This window comes from Staurois parvus, unplaced genomic scaffold (assembly GCF_062004578.1).
Source record: "Staurois parvus isolate SC_StPar_1 unplaced genomic scaffold, SC_StPar_1.0 ptg000354l, whole genome shotgun sequence".
NCBI lineage: Eukaryota > Metazoa > Chordata > Amphibia > Anura > Ranidae > Staurois > Staurois parvus.
In genome coordinates, this window is record NW_028318150.1 from 2,626,802 (window position 1) to 2,644,855 (window position 18,054).

At 41.2% G+C, this 18,054-nt stretch overlaps 1 protein-coding gene across 1 annotated transcript in view; it reads right to left on the reverse strand.

The window, feature by feature from the left end:
- DCP2 (decapping mRNA 2) overlaps nucleotides 1-18,054 on the reverse strand; it is a 44,000-nt gene that overhangs the window by 22,152 nt on the left and 3,794 nt on the right. Inside the window, exons 2-5 of the mRNA XM_089684731.1 lie at nucleotides 15,625-15,776; nucleotides 13,450-13,577; nucleotides 7,571-7,669; nucleotides 4,021-4,173 (exon numbers count right to left, since the gene is read on the reverse strand). Of these exons, the coding sequence (XP_089540857.1) occupies nucleotides 4,021-4,173; nucleotides 7,571-7,669; nucleotides 13,450-13,577; nucleotides 15,625-15,776 (532 nt within the window). The remainder of the gene's footprint in view (nucleotides 1-4,020; nucleotides 4,174-7,570; nucleotides 7,670-13,449; nucleotides 13,578-15,624; nucleotides 15,777-18,054) is intronic.

Genomic DNA, 18,054 nt, shown 5'->3' on the forward strand with positions numbered 1-18,054 from the left:
CTCCTTCAGTCTCCTATGAAACCAGCTGCTTTCACTAGCTTTCTAAAACCAGACTGGGCTAGTGTCACTCATCTCGCATTATAAGCCAGTGGGTACCCACTTTTTTCAATATCCAAAAGATCCAGGTTGCTGGGATCAGCTTCTTGCTTAAAAACTGGTTTCCGGTGGAACACCCCAACCAATCAGCAGCAAGAGGAGCAAGTAATGGGGTATCTCACTTCCTATGAAAGCAGAAACCTAAACCATACCTACAGTAAAACTTCCCCTTTTTGAGAAAAACCTTTATGTGACAAAAGGTAATAACACTTTTTAAACATAAATGTATATACTGTGAGTGAAGAGCTCAAAAAAACAGTTTGGCAGTGTTCCATTGTGCTCAACGAAAATAGTTTATATAAAAAAATAAAATTGGATCATATGATTTTTATTGAGAACAACAAAGTTCCAGTTTCCAAATCTGTTATACATTATGAAAATATGTAGTGAAGCATAGAAAAACAGTAAATCAATCACAGTCAATTCCAATTTTCAACTACAAGATGATGACCTGAAAAGGCAATCCAAGTTATTGCAATCAAAGAACACAAAGAATGTTAGCTACATGTATCCACAAACAGATCAATACCAAATAGCATATGTCGCAGTGTCACATTAAAACTGGCCATACATTATACAAATTTTCTTATTCAATTTCCTTTAGATTTACCATCAACTATGAAGTACAAGGGCCTGTCTGATTGCATATATATTGAAAGGGTTTTAAACTTATATTATATGGTTTTGGTAAATCTAAAGTAAAACCGTAAAAGAAAGTTGTAAAATATATGGCCAGCCTAAGTATAACAAGAACTAGGTAAGAACTATCTTATCAGGTGGTTCAATACATATGAAAACAGAGGTAAGCTGGGGGAGGATGACCATATTTATTGAATTTTGTTAGGACATCCCCTGTGTTGATAAATATATTTTCTCTGTCTAGTATGTTATTTACCATGTCCTTCCATCATGTAAGCAATGGAGGAGCAAACATGAATGTTTAATTGAAGCTATGCTTTGTCTTTGGAAGGAAAAACAACAGGTTACCTAACCTGGTGCCCTCTCTAACTGCATATACCTTCCTTTTCCTCCACCACTACACACAGGTGGACTCTATTTACTAATTAGGTAACTTCTGAAGGCAATTGGTTCCACTAGATTTTAGTTAGGGCTGAATACAAATGCACACCACACTTTGCAGATATTTATTTATAAAAAAAATTTTGAAAACCATTTATCATTTTCCTTCCACTTCACAATTATGTGCCATTTTGTGTTGGTCTATCATATAAAATCCCAATAAAATACATTTACATTTTTGGTTGTAACATGACAAAATGTGAAACATTTCAAGGGGTATGAATACTTTTTCAAGGCACTGTATGCTTCAAGTTGCTACATAAAGCTTACACACAGCTGAAAATTTTCTTCTGACTCCCATGTCTCTGTGCTGAGTGCATGAGCTGCCAATCAAGAACCAGCATTGTCATGTGGGAGGAAGATGAATAAGTCCCATGCTCCTCTTACACAGATGTAAAATGTATTTCTTCTAATTCCTAGCAGTGGTGGGAAGCCAAAGGAATACACTAAAGTGATACTGGATGAGGTCTTTATTCTCCAAAAATAAGACATACACCACTTAATGGGCCTGTATTCTATTTTACACAGATTACATATTTAATTTATTACTGTTTTTTCTGCCTCTTTTTAACATCTTTCATTAGCCACTAGAGCAGTGGTTCTCAACCTTTCTAATGCCGCGACCCCTTAATACAGTTCCTCATGTTGTGGTGACCCCCAACCATAAAATTATTTTCGTTGCTACTTCATAACTGTAATTTTGCAGTGGGAGGAGTAGTGCCCCGTCGTTGGTGTCAGGGGGAGGAATAGTGCCCCGTCGTTGGTGTCAGGGGGAGGAATAGTGCCCCGTCGTTGGTGTCAGGGGGAGGAATAGTGCCCCGTCGTTGGTGTCAGGGGGAGGAATAGTGCCCCGTCGTTGGTGTCAGGGGGAGGAATAGTGCCCCGTCGTTGGTGTCAGGGGGAGGAATAGTGCCCCGTCGTTGGTGTCAGGGGGAGGAATAGTGCCCCGTCGTTGGTGTCAGGGGGAGGAATAGTGCCCCGTCGTTGGTGTCAGGGGGAGGAATAGTGCCCCGTCGTTGGTGTCAGGGGGAGGAATAGTGCCCCGTCGTTGGTGTCAGGGGGAGGAATAGTGCCCCGTCGTTGGTGTCAGGGGGAGGAATAGTGCCCCGTCGTTGGTGTCAGGGGGAGGAATAGTGCCCCGTCGTTGGTGTCAGGGGGAGGAATAGTGCCCCGTCGTTGGTGTCAGGGGGAGGAATAGTGCCCCGTCGTTGGTGTCAGGGGGAGGAATAGTGCCCCGTCGTTGGTGTCAGGGGGAGGAATAGTGCCCCGTCGTTGGTGTCAGGGGGAGGAATAGTGCCCCGTCGTTGGTGTCAGGGGGAGGAATAGTGCCCCGTCGTTGGTGTCAGGGGGAGGAATAGTGCCCCGTCGTTGGTGTCAGGGGGAGGAATAGTGCCCCGTCGTTGGTGTCAGGGGGAGGAATAGTGCCCCGTCGTTGGTGTCAGGGGGAGGAATAGTGCCCCGTCGTTGGTGTCAGGGGGAGGAATAGTGCCCCGTCGTTGGTGTCAGTGGGGGGAGGAATAGTGCCCCATCATTGGTATTAGTGACTGGGCACTATTCCTCCCACTGACACCAATGATACTTACCTTGCTGACCCCTGCTCCAGCCTGGGCTCGCTCGCTCCCTCCCTCTCCCATGGTACAGACACTTACCGGTCAGACGTCTTCCTTCTCCGGCCGCTCTCCTCCTCTTCACTTGCACGATCTTCGCGGTGCCGCTCGGCTCCTCCTTTCCAAGCTCCACCTCCTCGCCGGTGATTGGCCGCCTGTGTGCCTCTCCTGAGCTACAGTTCCGGTGGCCAATCACTGACGAGGATTGATCCCGGGGGTGTGTCCAGATGACAGGGACAGCATGTCATCCCGCCCACACCTGGAGACGGATAGAGCAGCGGTGTCTCGGTTCCTAAGGCCATCGGGAATATGTGTTTTCCGATGGTCTTAGGCGACCTCTGTGAAAGTGTCGTTCGACCCCCAGGTTGAGAACCACTGCACTAGAGGATGTCGGGCCCTCAGGCCACCCTAATGAAGTCTGTTTCTGATTGTTTGGTCAGAGACATGCACATCAGTGGCCTGCTGGAGGTCATTTTGTAGGGCTCTGGCAGTGCGCATCCTGTTCCTCCTTGCACAAAGGAGCAGATACCGGTCCTGCTGAAGGGGCTTCTACTGCCCTGTCCAGCTCTCCTAGAGTAACTGCATGTATCCTGCAATCTCCTAAATGCTCTTGAGACTGTGCTGGGAAACACAGCAAACCTTCTGGCAATAGCCCGTATTGATGTGCCATCTTGGAAGAGTTGGACTGCCAGTGCAACCTCTGTAGGGTCCAGGTATCGCTTCATGCAACCAGTAGTGACACTGACCCTAGCCAAATGCAAAACTAGTGAGGAACAGTCAGAAAAGAGGAGTAGGGCAAAAAAAGGCAGCGGCCTCCACCTGTAAAACCATTCCTGTTTTGGAGGGGTCATCTCATTTTTGCCCATGTAGTGCACCTGTTGTTAATTTCATTAACACCAAACCAGCTGAAACTGATTAATAAACCCCTCTGCTACTTAACTGACCAGATTAATATCCCAGGAGTTTAATTGACATGATGCTATACTCTGATTAAAAAGTGTTTCTTTAATTTTTTTGAGCAGTGTACATTAAAGGTTTAGAACATTGGTCACAGAATTTTTGAACAGATACATAAACATAATGTTCTCCCACCCTTATTTCCTAATTCCTGTGTTGACTTTCTGCACTTGAAATTTTATCTTTGAACCATGTATATTATGTCACTTACTATGTACACACAGTTAAATTTGGTCAGCAAGTCAATTTAATTGTACTAATAAAGTATCAAGCAACTTACTCGTATTTCTCTCCTTGTTTTTGGGTTAAATTTTGTGTCTTTTGGGACTCCAGGAATGATATATAAACGAGCCAACTGATCATTGATCTTCAGCTCAATATAATCAGTATTGCACATGCGATCTTTGATATCAAAGCCTGTCTCTTCAAGCACCTGAAACAGATCAGCATTTGATAAACCAACATTCTGTCAGATGGAAAATAAATTATATTCATTCTATTGCATCAATCTTACAAGAATGAAAATCTCAACTAAATACATAAATCTTCTAATCTGAACACATTTTTTCTGCTACATTCCCAGAGTCGTTTAGGGTACATCCTCAGATTACACAGCTGTTCTAAAGATCTAAAGGAAATAGTATGATCAAATTGTAACTTGTAATTGTAACAGTTTAATAGCTAAAGACTGGTTATTGTTTTCATACATTAACTACCAGATGTGCAATGGGTCAGTTCTTTTAAAAATTCTCTTCAGTTTGCACCAACATCTAAAGAGACCTGTCACCAATTATAAAATTGCAGATAAAAACATAAAAAAAAAAATCAAATATTCTAAATGCTTACTTGCAGTGATTCTCCTTTCCATTTTTTTTTTCACCTGCAATGTGCCTATGAATGTGTTAGGAAATGGAGTCACTTCCTCGTTTCCATGCCTAGGCAAATGAAGTAATCCATCCCAGGAGTCTTAAGGAAAGGTTTTCTTAGCTAAGGCAGATGGATTGCAGATTCCAGGAAGTAAATTCACCTGCCTTTACTTAAGATGGCAGCAACCAGAACTGCTAGAGGGGCGCTTTTCAAAGTGATTTGTCAGCAAAATAAAACATGGAAACATGGATGGATAGGAGAGTTTGCTTTGTATATTGAATTAATTAAATAGTGTTTTTGGTTTGTGCTGTCTGAATAACTGAACAGTGACTGCATCTGATAGGATGTAGTCACTATACAGCTGACAATCCTCCATTTGGCTCCTTCAATTTTTCAGTCAGCTTTTGTGGTGCCAGGTGGTGTTGACAGGGTTGCCCAACAGCTTAAATTTCTGCAGATTCAGCAGGAATCACCTAAAATTTGAGCCATGCAAGGCCATCTTTAGTCTCTTCTTAGATTTGTACCCAGTACAGACACCAGCATATCTTACAATACTATAATCAGTCCACTAGGAAAACAATATTGTTTCTAGACAGTTTTTTCTTAAAGGGCCCGCTGGGTCTTTTCCACACACATTTTTGTAAAACTAGAGGTGTTGGATATTGTTTATTTACAGATAAATAAATTACCTTATTTGGAGAAACAACTTGATAAGCAGTGGGTTCTATGTTGTAGTTTATATATCATTAGATGAGATGGCTGCATTAGCTTTCTTTTTACCTGACCTGGTGATTGTAGCAGTAACACATTTCCTGTCCTAAGATTGCTACGCTCATTTCTTTATTGTATCTATGCAGGAAGCTTTGGCTGACACCTTTGGCTGCACTTTTCATTTGGACTACACATATGTATGTCTTCCTCTATTTATCTCCATTAGATAAGGGAAGGGAATTAGTACTTTACAGAAGACAACTTGAAAAGCAGATTGTTTTTGTACTTTCAGTTCAGCAGGAAGTAACAAGAACACTGCGTTTATGGTAAGATCAACAAGTATTTTATAAAAATGTTCTTACCCTTAAATTGGAAACTAAAGCAGCCACCACATCTAAGGACTGGTAAGATGCAATATATCACCTTTCTGGGGGGGTTAGTTATTTTAAAGGCACCATTAGTCTGCAAATGTCTTGCTCCATCATAATGAAGTATTTTGCTAAAAGAGCAATAATAACTGGATAATTCCAGTATCAAATTGAGTTATGGAATTCTTTTCTTTTTGCATGGATTAATGTTTTACACTGTAAACGTGAACCTGAATTATTCAGGTGAGCTCATGCAATGTACAGTGAAGGAAAAGTATTTGGTCCCCTGCTGATTTTGAATGTTTGCCCACTCACAAAGAAATGATCAGTCTAAAAATCGAATAGTACGTGTAACACAGAGACAAAATAGCAACAAAAAATGCAAAAGAAATGCATGTCTAAAAAATTATGCACTGCTTTGCATGTTCATAAGGGAAATAAGTATTTCTCTTCACAAAACATGACTTAGTACTTGGTGGCAAATCCCTTGTTGGAAATAACAGAGCTCAGACTTGTCTTGTAGTTGGCCACCAGGATTGCACACATCTCAGGAGGGATTTTGGCCCACTTCTCTTGGCAGATCCTCTCCAAGTCATTAAGGTTTGGTGGCTGACGTTTGGCAACTCAAACTTTCAGCTTCCTCCACAGATATTCAATCGGATTAAGGTCTGGAGACTGGCTAGGCCACTCCAGGACCTTAATGTACTTCTTCTTGAGCCACTCCTTTGTTGCCTTGGCCATGTGTTTTGGGTCATCGTCATGTTGGAACACCCATTCACAACCCATTTTCAATGCCCTGGCTGAGGGAAGAAGGTTCTCACAGAAGATTTGACAGTACATTGCCCCGTCCATCGTCCCTTTGATGCGGTGCAGTTGTCCTGTCCCCTTAGCAGAAAAACACCCCCAAAGCAGAGTGTTTCCACCACGTTTGACAGTTAAGATGGTGTTCTTGGGGTCATAGGCAGCATTCCTCCTCCTCCAAACACGGCAAGTTGAGTTGATGCCAAAGAGCTCGATTTTGGTCTCATCTGACCACAACCAGTCCAGATTCAAAGGAGAATCATTCAGATGTTCAGTGGCAAACTTCAGATGGGTCTGGACATGTGCTTTCTTGAGCAGAGGGACCTTGCAGGCACTGCAGGATTTCAATCCTTGTCGGTGTATTGTTACCAATTGTTTTCTTGGTGACTGTGGTCCCAGCTGCCTGGAGATCATTGACAAGATCCTCACATGTAGTCCTGGGATGATTCTTCACTGTTCTCATGATCATTGACACTCCACGAGGTGAGATCCTGCATGGTGCACCATACCTAGGGAGACTGACAATTGTTTTGTGTTTCTTCCATTTGCAAATGATTGCACCAACTGTTGTCACCATCTCACCAAGCTGCTTGGTGATAGCTTGGTAGCCCAGTCCAGCCTTGTGTAGGTCTACAATCTTGTCTCTGACATCCTTGGACAGCTCTTTGGTCTTTGCCATGGTGGAGAGTTTAGAATCTGATTGTTTGATTGCTCCTGTGGACAGGTGTCTTTTATACAGGTAACAAAATGAGATTAGCATCACTCACTTTAAGAGCATGCTTCTAATCTAAGCTTGTTACCTGTATGAAAGACAACTGGTAGCCAGAAATCCTGCTGAATGATAGGGGATCAAATACTCATTTCCCTCATGAACATGCAAATCAGTGCATAATTTGTTAGACATGCATTTCTTTTGAATTTTTTGTTGCTATTCTGTCTCTCAGTGTTACAATACACATACCATTCGATTTTTAGACTGATCATTTCTTTGTGAGTGGGCAAACATTCAAAATCAGCAGGTTATCAAATACTTCTTTCCTTCACTGTATTTATGTAGAACATTTATGGATGAGATAAACATACCTCTCTTGCAGCACAGTCATGGGGAGCCTCCTCTTTATTCACTTTCCCTTTAGGAAAGCCCCAGCCAGACTTTGCTAAATAACCCTGGACAAGCAGAACCTACAAAACCATAAATGGTCATTAGTGAAAAAATATGGCTTAAAACCAACTTTCTTAAGTTTGTGTTCATAATTCATTTTGAACCAAAGAATGCTCCTTTGTTACATGCTTGGGGAGATGTCATTCAGTACTTAATAAATCCCTTGCATCTTTCCCAAAATGATGCTTAACACACTACAGAGAAACACTTTATTTTAATATTCATTCTTCTAGTGCACTAAACAGACAAGATCACTTGGCCATGCAGGGCAAAGTGGCAGAGTCTCTGAAAAGGACCCCTGACCCCTTATACTCACCACTGCTGCTTTCTTCTTTCTTAGAATAAGCTGTTTCGATGATGGAGGGAGAGATGACATCATCCAACTGGTCATGCAACACTGCTTGGGCCTACCAATTTGCTTTTAGACCCAAACACTGTCACAGGAAAGGAGGTCACATGCTTCTCCACACCTGGAAGTGTTAGGTATTGTGACCGTATTAGGCTGGCAGCAGGGGAGAAAGAAGCAGTGAGTGAGTGTAAAGCTGCATGCGCACCTGAGCATCTAGTTTTTGAGCAGTTTTTTGTGAGTTTTGTCATGCATTTGTATGCACATTTTAAAAAGCGTTTTTGAGCTTTGGTGTACTTTTAATAGCCAATAGAGAAATATCATCTGTTTCATCATTTTTCAGCTTTTTGTTAGGGTAGGGGTTAGAGTTAGGGTTTAGAGTTATGGGTAGGGATTATGTTTAGGTGTTTTTAGGGTTAGAATTAGGGGTTAAGTTTAAGGTTAGGGGATAAAGTTAGGTGTTAGGGTCTGGATTAGGGGTTAAGATTTTATTTATTATAGTTAGTCTTGCTGAAAAAAGACAAAGTCCATCCAGTTAAAAAAAAAAAAAATTATAATCCTATACCCACAGTTGATCCAGAGGAAGGCAAAAAAACCCAGCAAAGCATGATCCAATTTGCTCCTGCAGGGGAAAAAAATCAGATATTCCTTGCATCAACTCTACCTATAAAGGTTAGTAACCAGATATATTCTCTGTATCCAAGAAAGACTCCAGGCCTGTTTTAAAGCAATCCACTGAGCTGGCCAAAACCAACTCTTGAGGGAGTCTATTCCACATTTTCACAGCTCTTACTGTGAAGAAACCTTTCCATGTTTGTAGATTAAATTTCTTTTCCTCCAGACGTAAAAAGTGTCCCCTTGTCCTCTGTGATGACCGCAGGGTGAATAATTATACACCGAGTTCACTATATGAACCACTGATGTATTTATACATGTTGATCATATCCCCCTTAATCTCCTCTTTTCAAGAGAGAATAATAAATTCAGTTCCTCTAATCTTTCCTCATAGCTGATCTCCTCCATGCCTCGTATCAATTTGGGCGCCCTTCTCTGCATTGGTGTATTTAGGTTTTGTGCTGCCCTAGGCAACACAAAAATTGTCAATCGTCCAGCCCCACGGACACCAACCAACACCAACCCCCAACCCCCCGCTCGTGAAAAGTGACCAATAACACCCCTGCCTTCCACTACACCCCCCCCCCCTTCTTTGGCCATAGAGAGAAAGACACTCATCTTCATCACATACACCATTAAGCAGCCCGCAGCCTCTCTTAGATCCCTTTTGGTTCCCATGGAGCACGTGTCCCTTCTTCCATCCCTTCTTCTGGGGTGAGGTGCTGCCCACCTGAAAAATGCCGCCCTAGGCAAGTGCCTTGTTTGCCTTTAGGTAAATACACTCCTGCTTCTCCAGTTCCCCAATGTTCTTTTTGTGAATTGGTGCCCAAAACTGAACTGCATATTCCAGATGAGGTCTTACTAATGATATCTCTCTATCTCTGGAGTCTATATCTCTTTTAAAACAAGAGAGGATTTTGCTCGCTTTAGAAACCACAGCTTGGCATTGCATGCCATTATTAAACTTGTGATCTACCAGAACTCCCAGATCCTTCTCCACCATTGATTCCCCCAGTTGTACTCCCCCTAGTATGTATGATGCATGCATATGCTTAGCCCCCAAGTGCATAACCTTACATTTATCAACATTAAACCTTATTTGCCACATACAGTTGCAAGAAAAAGTATGTGAACCCCTTGGGATTACGTGGAGTTTTGCATGAATTGGGCATAAAATGTGCTCTGAACGTCATCTAAGTCACAACAATAGAAGAACACAGTCTGCTGAACATAATACTACACAAACATTAGATGTTGCCATGGTTTAATTGTACATAACATGTAAACATTCACAGTGCAGGGAGGAAAAAGTATGTGAGGCCCTAGCTTAATGACTTCTCCCAGAGCTAATTGGAGCCAGGAGTGAGCCAACCTTGACTCCAATCAGTGTGATGATATTGGATGTGTTGCTGACAGCTGTCCTGCCCTTAAAAAACACACACCTGTTTTGGGTTTACTGGTTTCAAAAAGCACTGTTTGATATGAACCATGCCTTGCAGAAAAGAGCTCTCAGAAGACCTACGATCAAGAATTGTTGACTTGCATTAAGCTGGAAAGGGTTACAAAAGTATCTCCAAAAGCCTTGATGTTCATATGTCCATGGTAAGACAGACTGTCTACAAATGGAGAAAGTTTAGCACTGTTGCTGCTCTCCCTAGGTGTGGTCGTCCTGTAAAAATGACTGCAAGAACACAGCGCAGAATGCTGCACGAGGTAAAGAAGAATCCCAGAGTGTCAGCTAAAGACCTACAGAAATCTCTGGCACATGGTAACATTTTTGTTGACACATCTACAATAAGGAAAACATTAAACAAGAATGGAGTACATGGGAGGACACCACAGAGGAAGCCATTGCTGTCCAAAAAGAATATTGCAGCACGTTTGAAGTTTGCAAAAGAGCACCTGGATGTTCCACAGCACTACTGGCAAAATATAAAGTGGACAGATGAAACCAAGATCGAGTTGTTTGGGAAGAACACACAACACTATGTGTGGAGAAAAAAAGGCACAGCACACAAACATCAAAACCTCATCCCCACTGTAAAACATGGCGGAGGGAGCATCATGGTTTGGGGCTGCTTTGCTGCCTCAGGGCCTGGACGGATTGTTGTCATTGATGGGAAAATGAATTCCAGAGTTTATCAAGACATTTTGCAGGAAAACGTATGACCATCTGTCCGCCAACTGAAGCTCCGCAGAGGATGGGTGATGCAACAGGACAATGACCCAAAGCATACAAGTAATTCAACAAAACAATGGCTGCAACAGCACAGAATACGCCTTCTGGTGTGGCCCAGTCAGAGTCCTGACCTCAACCCGATTGAACTGCTGTGGCATGACCTTAAGAGAGCGATTCACACCAGACATCCCAAGAATATTGCTACACTGAAACAGTTTTGTGAAGAGGAGTGGTCCAAAATTACTCCAGATCGTTGTGCAGGTCTGATCTGCAACTACAGGAAATGTTTGCTTGAGGTTATTGCGGCCAAAAGGAGGATCAACCAGTTATTAAGTCCAAAGGTTCACACTTTTTCCTCCCTGCACTGTGAATGTTTACATGTTATGTGCAATTAAACCATGGCAACATCTAATGTTTGTGTAGTATTATGTTCAGCAGACTGTGTTCTTCTATTGTTGTGACTTAGATGATGTTCAGAGCACATTTTATGCCCAATGCATGCAAAACTCCACGTAATCCCAAGGGGTTCACATACTTTTTCTTGCAACTGTAGTTGCCCAATTAAACAGTGCATGGAGGTCGGCTTGTAAAATGGAGTCATGCTGTAAGGACGTTATTCCACTGCACAGTTCGGTGTCATCGGCAAAGACTGAAATGGGATTTATAATCCCAGACCCTATATCGTTTATAAATATATTAAAAAGTAAGGGTCCCAACACTGAACCTTGGGGTACACCACTAACAACCCTTTCAAAATATGAATCATTACCCACTACTCTCTGAATACAATCTTTTAGCCAGTTTTCTATCCTTTTGCATACAGATTACACATTAGCCGTGTGTGGGGAACGGTTTCAAACGCTCTTGCAAAATCCAAGTGTACCACGTCCACCGCCACCCCTCTGTCCAAGGTTTTGCTCATCTCATAAAAAGAAATCAGATTTGACAACTTCTGTCTTTTATGAATCCATGCTGTCTGTTGCTTAGAACTCATCTACATGGTCTTTTATTAAACTCTCCAGTATCTTCCCAACTAACAGGTCTAGAATTACTTGGTAAAGATTTTGACCCCTTTTTCAAAATAGCCATCACATTGGCCTTACGCCAATCCATTGGTACTATGCCAGTCATTAAAGAGTCCTTAAAAATTAGAAACAACGGCTTTGAAATGACAGAGCTCAATTCTTTAAGGACCCATGGGTGTATGCCATCCGATCCAGGTACTTTATTCACCTTTATCCTGTCTAAATATTTCTGGATCATATCAATGGTGAGCCAATGTGGATCATCTGGAGCTGTGTCAATACCATGCCCATTATGGACAAGAGTTCCACCATGCTGCTTTGTATACACAGAGCTGAAGAACGTATTTAAGAAATTTGCCTTCTTCTTGTCCCCAGTCACCCACTCTAGATTATTTTGTAAAGGGCCTACATGCTCGGACTTGACCTTTTTACTATTAATATATTTGAATAATTTTTTGGGGTTTGTCCTGCTATCTTTTGCAATATTATTATTGTCTTATTATTGTTAGGGTGTTTATTATTATGAATATATTTTTGTTAGGGTGTTTATTATTATATTAATAATGTATTTTTTTATTTATTTTAGGGTATTAAGGTTAGGGGTTAATTATTACATATTTATTATTCATGATTATTTTTATTTGTGTATTCATTTTCTTTATTTAACATTTATTAATTATTTTTTATTAAACATCTATTCATTTGAGCAGAAAAACGCTCAAAAACACGAGACAAAACACACAAAAACGCGCAAATCGCACATTTCCATTCACTTCTATGGAATTAAAAATGCTCAAAAACATGCAAATTTGCCCAATTTGAGCAACAAACACAGACTTGTATGGGAATGAAAAACCCATCTGAAGCAACATCAATATAGGCTCTAAGGGGTCGGGGGAAATGAAGGGGAGGCGGCCTTTGCATAGACACGGTCATTCTGCCCTGCATGGGCAAGTGTCGTTTTAACAACTTCAGCTCTTTTATTCCAGCTTAGTGGTTCACCAACAATGTTGTATTTACTTTAACACTGAAGTGGTAGTATTTATTTTGTAAATGACGCTCTCTTTAGGCAGTTTTGCTTTCCAATCATATTTTTTCTATGCACTTAAAATGGTAAGGAAAAAATGCTCTCTTTCCACTTTGACCAGAGGCCATTTTAAAGCACCTAGAGTTAAAGTGGTTGCAATCCTCTGGAGGGCAAGTGGTTAAAGTAAACTAAAACTAAATGCCATAAATGTTTAGAGTAAGCCTGTCACAAACCTGGGCAACTCAAATTACACATAAGATGAGAAAAGTAGAGGTTACTGCCTTTGAGAACTCAATATGAGCAACAGATCTAAAGAAAGCTGAATTTATGTAAATCTTTTCCTCTATAAGCTGTGCTTGGGTCCTGCCCACTCCTCCTACAATTGGCCATTGATGCCACATATGGGAGGTAATGAGGCCAAATGTAATTTTTGCTGAATATTTCAAGATACGTAGAAGTTCAGTTACAGGTATTTCTGGGTCTACTGCATTTTTGACAGAAGACAATCTCTGCGTACGCACTTTTAGGTTTAAAGACGTTTCATCAATTACGTTCAACAGAAAAGAAGAATTTATAATAGCATCCTGGCTGATAAATAAATCACTTACATTTTCAAGGGTCTCATCAAGAATAATGGCACCATAGGTAGGCACTCCCATTTTGTACTCCTTCCATTCATCTAAGACCCTCTGAACATCTTCACCGTTTGGAAGTAAAAATGGGCAATGCTGAAATAGTGCACTTGTTGTAAAGGAATAAAAATGTTTTTCAGGTAAAGAGATAGTCCCAAAGGGTTTCAGAACCACTCCAGGCAGAAGGTATACATAAGATTTGGGATCACAAGAAATCAATATTAGATAACTATTATGACACATTCCTATACCTGTTGGATAGTGTACAGGATGCTTCCAGGTACATTTATTTTGTATCTTGAGTACAGATGCTTTTTGGGAAGCTACAGGGACTTCTGAATTCTTTTGCATCTCAGAAAAGCAATTCTGATGCAAATAAGTGCACATTCACACCAGCTGCACATTAAAATCAGTGTGCGGCTGGTGTACTGAAGTGGTACACTGTACAACACAATGCACCTCGTCTTTTTTCTTTGCTTTTAACTTGATTGACAGTACCTATCCAGGTCTCTGCATAGGCCTGTGGTGTCATCCAATGTTCTTTAGAGAAAATGCAGCACGTCTGCATTTTTCTGCACTGACACACACAAGGCACACTGAAAACAACTGTAGTCTAGGTGCCCTAGAGGCGACCTCCGTTAATCCAGTGTGGAAAAAGGTAGATCACTGCAGTATGTGTGAACAAGCACTAAATAAGTAATAATTACAACGGTTATAGGACAGCTCAATCCGTCAAACTTCAAATTGCTATGGTTGCAAATGTTATTTTATCCCCACACTGTTAGACACTAGTCTGGTTTTCAGATGCTATTGAATGCATTTCACAAATCCAACATTAAACAGAACTCCAACCAAAACGTTTTTCTTGCTTGAAACAGAGTGAAGAAGGCTTAAGACAATGTTTATATTGCTTCCTGTGTCCCAATTGGTGAGATCCAGCCTCCTTATTTGTCACAGTGACCATTGTACCTGGACAGAAAGTGACAAGTGCCAAAGCTGGAACTTCCATTCATGTGACAGGACTTTTAGCTAGCTTAATGTTGTATTTCTGCGCCAGGACTTTAAAGCTTCAAAAAAAAAAAAAAAAAATTATGAACTACATTCTACTAAAAAGAGACCCTGTAACCTTTCATGTCATCTGTGTAAAGTCCACCCCCATCTACCTTGTACTAACCTCTCCAGTGCTCTCCCTTGTTGTTCTCTTTACCCCCTTTGCTATTTTGACTCTGAACACCAGCACTGACTGTTGTTTATAATATCCTCCACCTGCAAATCAGTCTGCTTAGGAGTACTTTTGAGTCTATTTAACATTGTTATTTCACCAAGCCCTGAGAATGGACTCCTCACCTCTCCTGGGAGATCCCCATCTTTGTGGTGAGCAGCGGAATACAGGACATTTTGGCTCAAGTAATAACTTTGTCCACCTCTTGTCCAGTATGGCTCTACCACTACCTCCTTTACCATGACTGCCACTGCAAACACCTAGTGTTTGTGGGAGCAAGTGACGTTGTCCTATGATGCATGATGGGGAGGGTGACACCATTTGTACCAGACAACATGGGGTATTCTAGTGGCAGCTGGAAAAGCAGGAGTTGTGAGGAAGCAATAGGGAGGAGCTTATGACATTGTCAGCAAATAGGCTGCACATTTTGTCCTGAACAGGCAAGTCTCTTTGAGGCTAGCTTAAATAACCATAAACTTTAAGCTGCATGTGCATGGGCATTTTGCTATACTGCAAATCCCAGTGGCAGGAAAATACAGATTCCTGCTGGTGGGATTGACAGTTGCATGTGAATATCAGTGGCAGCCAAGCCTATACACTGCAATGAGAGGCTCTCAGCAACCACAGCTATCCGTGCCTGTGCGCACAGCCAGCAATTGCTTTGTGTGCCTCCAGCCGTGATCGCCACAAGTGAACAGGGATCTGGGTTCACCCCACTGCTATCTGCACACAGCGGTCAATCTCAGCAGCAGGAATCAGTAGATTTCTGCCAATGGGATTTGCAGCATGGCAAAATGCCTGCGTGAATGCAACATTAAATAACAAGTACTCACATCCACAATACGCTGCAAGTGGTCATTTCTAAATTATGTGAAAGGATGTCTCTGTATTCCTTTTCTGAGAAAAGCTGTCAAAGAATAAAAGGATATCTGCTTTAGCAAAGTCTCTTATCCCACACTGAGGCAAGCCTGGAAAATTTTGCATGCAGAAGTCCAAGTAAAACCAATGGGCCAGTTCGATTTGAAAGCACACTCTGATTGCATTGTCTCTCTCTTCACTGGGAATGTGTAAAATAAATCGGCTGTGGATAAAAAAAAAAAAAAAACATTATATGAATAGAGCTGAAAAATCGAGATAAAATAGACAACCAAATAACACAGGAATAATGCAATATCAAACTATGCATGTCTTATCTGACAGATGCCTTACTTGGGCCAGGTAGCACACATCACAGAGTTTTTTCAGTATTAACATTTTAAAGGAGTTCTGACAATAAAACAACCATTTCCTTCACAAAATGTTTACAGACCAGGTTTCCGAAGAGGAATTATTTTTTTAATTTTTTTACTGGTATTTATATAGTACCAACAGTTTTACACAGCACTTTATATACTGTATACATTCACATAGGCCCTTCTCCACAAGAAGTTCTCATGCATATTGTATATGCTCGCATACTAGAGCCAATTTAGTTAGGAGCCGATTACCTAACAACATGTCTTTAGAATATGGGAAGTAACTGGAGTACTCAAAGGAAACCCACGCAAGCACAGGGAGAACATGCAAATTCCATGCAGATAGTATCTTGACTGGGATTCCAACTAAGGACTCCAGTGCAGCAAGGCAGATATGATAACTAACAAGGCACTGTGCTGCTACAACTATTCAGCTTATAAGAAACAAACTGGTACATAAACTGTGAAAAGAACCACTGCTCCAGTCTGTCTTCAGGGGCCCAATTATGCCAGTGAAATCCTACACAGCCAAAAGAAGGTGGAATCCGGCTGTTAATGGAAGCCCATACACTAAAGAAACCTCTGCCAGGTGGTCCTGTTCTATTTAATCTTTTTTAAGTTTCTTTTTTAATCTTACATGTACGCTGCCTTAAAGTGGTTGTAAAGGCTGAAGGTGTTTATGCATGAAGGTAAAAAACCTTCTGTGTACAGCAGGTCCCCCAGCCCCGATACTTGCCTGAGCAATGTGAATGACAGCCTCGGCTGCCCCAGGTTTCTGCCTCCTCATTGGCTGAGACAGCAAGCAGAAACCATTGGCTCTCTCTGCTGTCAATTACAGCTAGTCAGCCAATGAGGGGGGGGGGGGGAGCAAGACGCTGCTCTGTGTGTGTATGGACACACAAAGCCGCGGGTGTCCCCATAGCAAGCGGCTTGCTGCGTGGGCACCCGACAGACAGGAAAGGCCAGGAGAGCCTGTGGGAGACCCAAGAGGAGGCGGATCCAGGCTGCTCTGTGCAAAACCATTGCACAGAGCAGGTAAGTATAGACATGTTTGGTATTTTACACAAAAAAAAAAATGAACTGTTAGAATCACTTTAAACGCTGCCTTACCTACTATTGATCTCTATACAATGCCTCACATACTACTGACCCCTGTACACTGCAATACATACTAGAGACCTTTATAAACTCTCCTACATCCTACTGACCTCTGTACACTGCAAAACATGCTACTGACCTTTATCACTTTAAGGTGGGCTATTTATATTTTTACAGTGACATCTGTTTTATTATATTTTTCTGTTTTCTTCATGACATCCTTACTTTTTATCAGGCTAGTTAATTCCTTTTAGGCTCTATGTGCACTAGAGTTTTTTTTTTTTTTCATTTTTAGCTCAAAAATGCTGCATAAAACACACAATAGAGTTGTTTTTAGTAGCGTTTAGTAGCATTCAGGAGTGCTAGCGTTTTATTAGCGTTTTTTACAGAACATGTAGGGAAGAAAAAAAAAAAAAACGAGAAAAAAGCTTTTAAGAGCGTTTTAATAGCTTTTTTTCTGCTGAAAAAAAAATTCCCAAAAACTCAACAAAAGCAATTTTTTTCTGCTCCTAAATGCTAAAGCTTGAAAAACGCTAATAGCCTTGACACATAGGATAACACTGTTTAACATCTAGAAGCAGAAAAAAAATGGTGATAACAGCTTCCAAGAGCTTAAAAAATGCTAGTGTGTTGTTCTCTAGAACAAGAAGAAACACAGCAATCTGGTGTGAACATGACACATAGAAAACTATTGTTTTCTGTGAGTCATTGTAGAAACCTGTGTTTATCCATGAGGAAAACATAGGTGCCCGGATTATGCATGTTTTCCCTGTGCCTGTGTGGGTTTTCTACATGTGAGTTAGGGACTTTGTGTGTAAAGCACTACTTAAATTGACAGCGCTATATAAGTAGCTGGAATAAAATAAATACAATAACTGCACAGAGTGACTTAAAAATAAATAAAAAAAAGACGCTGAACCCTGGTGATCTTTAATGTTTTCCATGTCCTTTAGTAAGATATCTGCCACTCAAAGGAACAGTGTATTTGCCTTTAGTAAATTGCTCACATTGTATCAAAGGAACAGT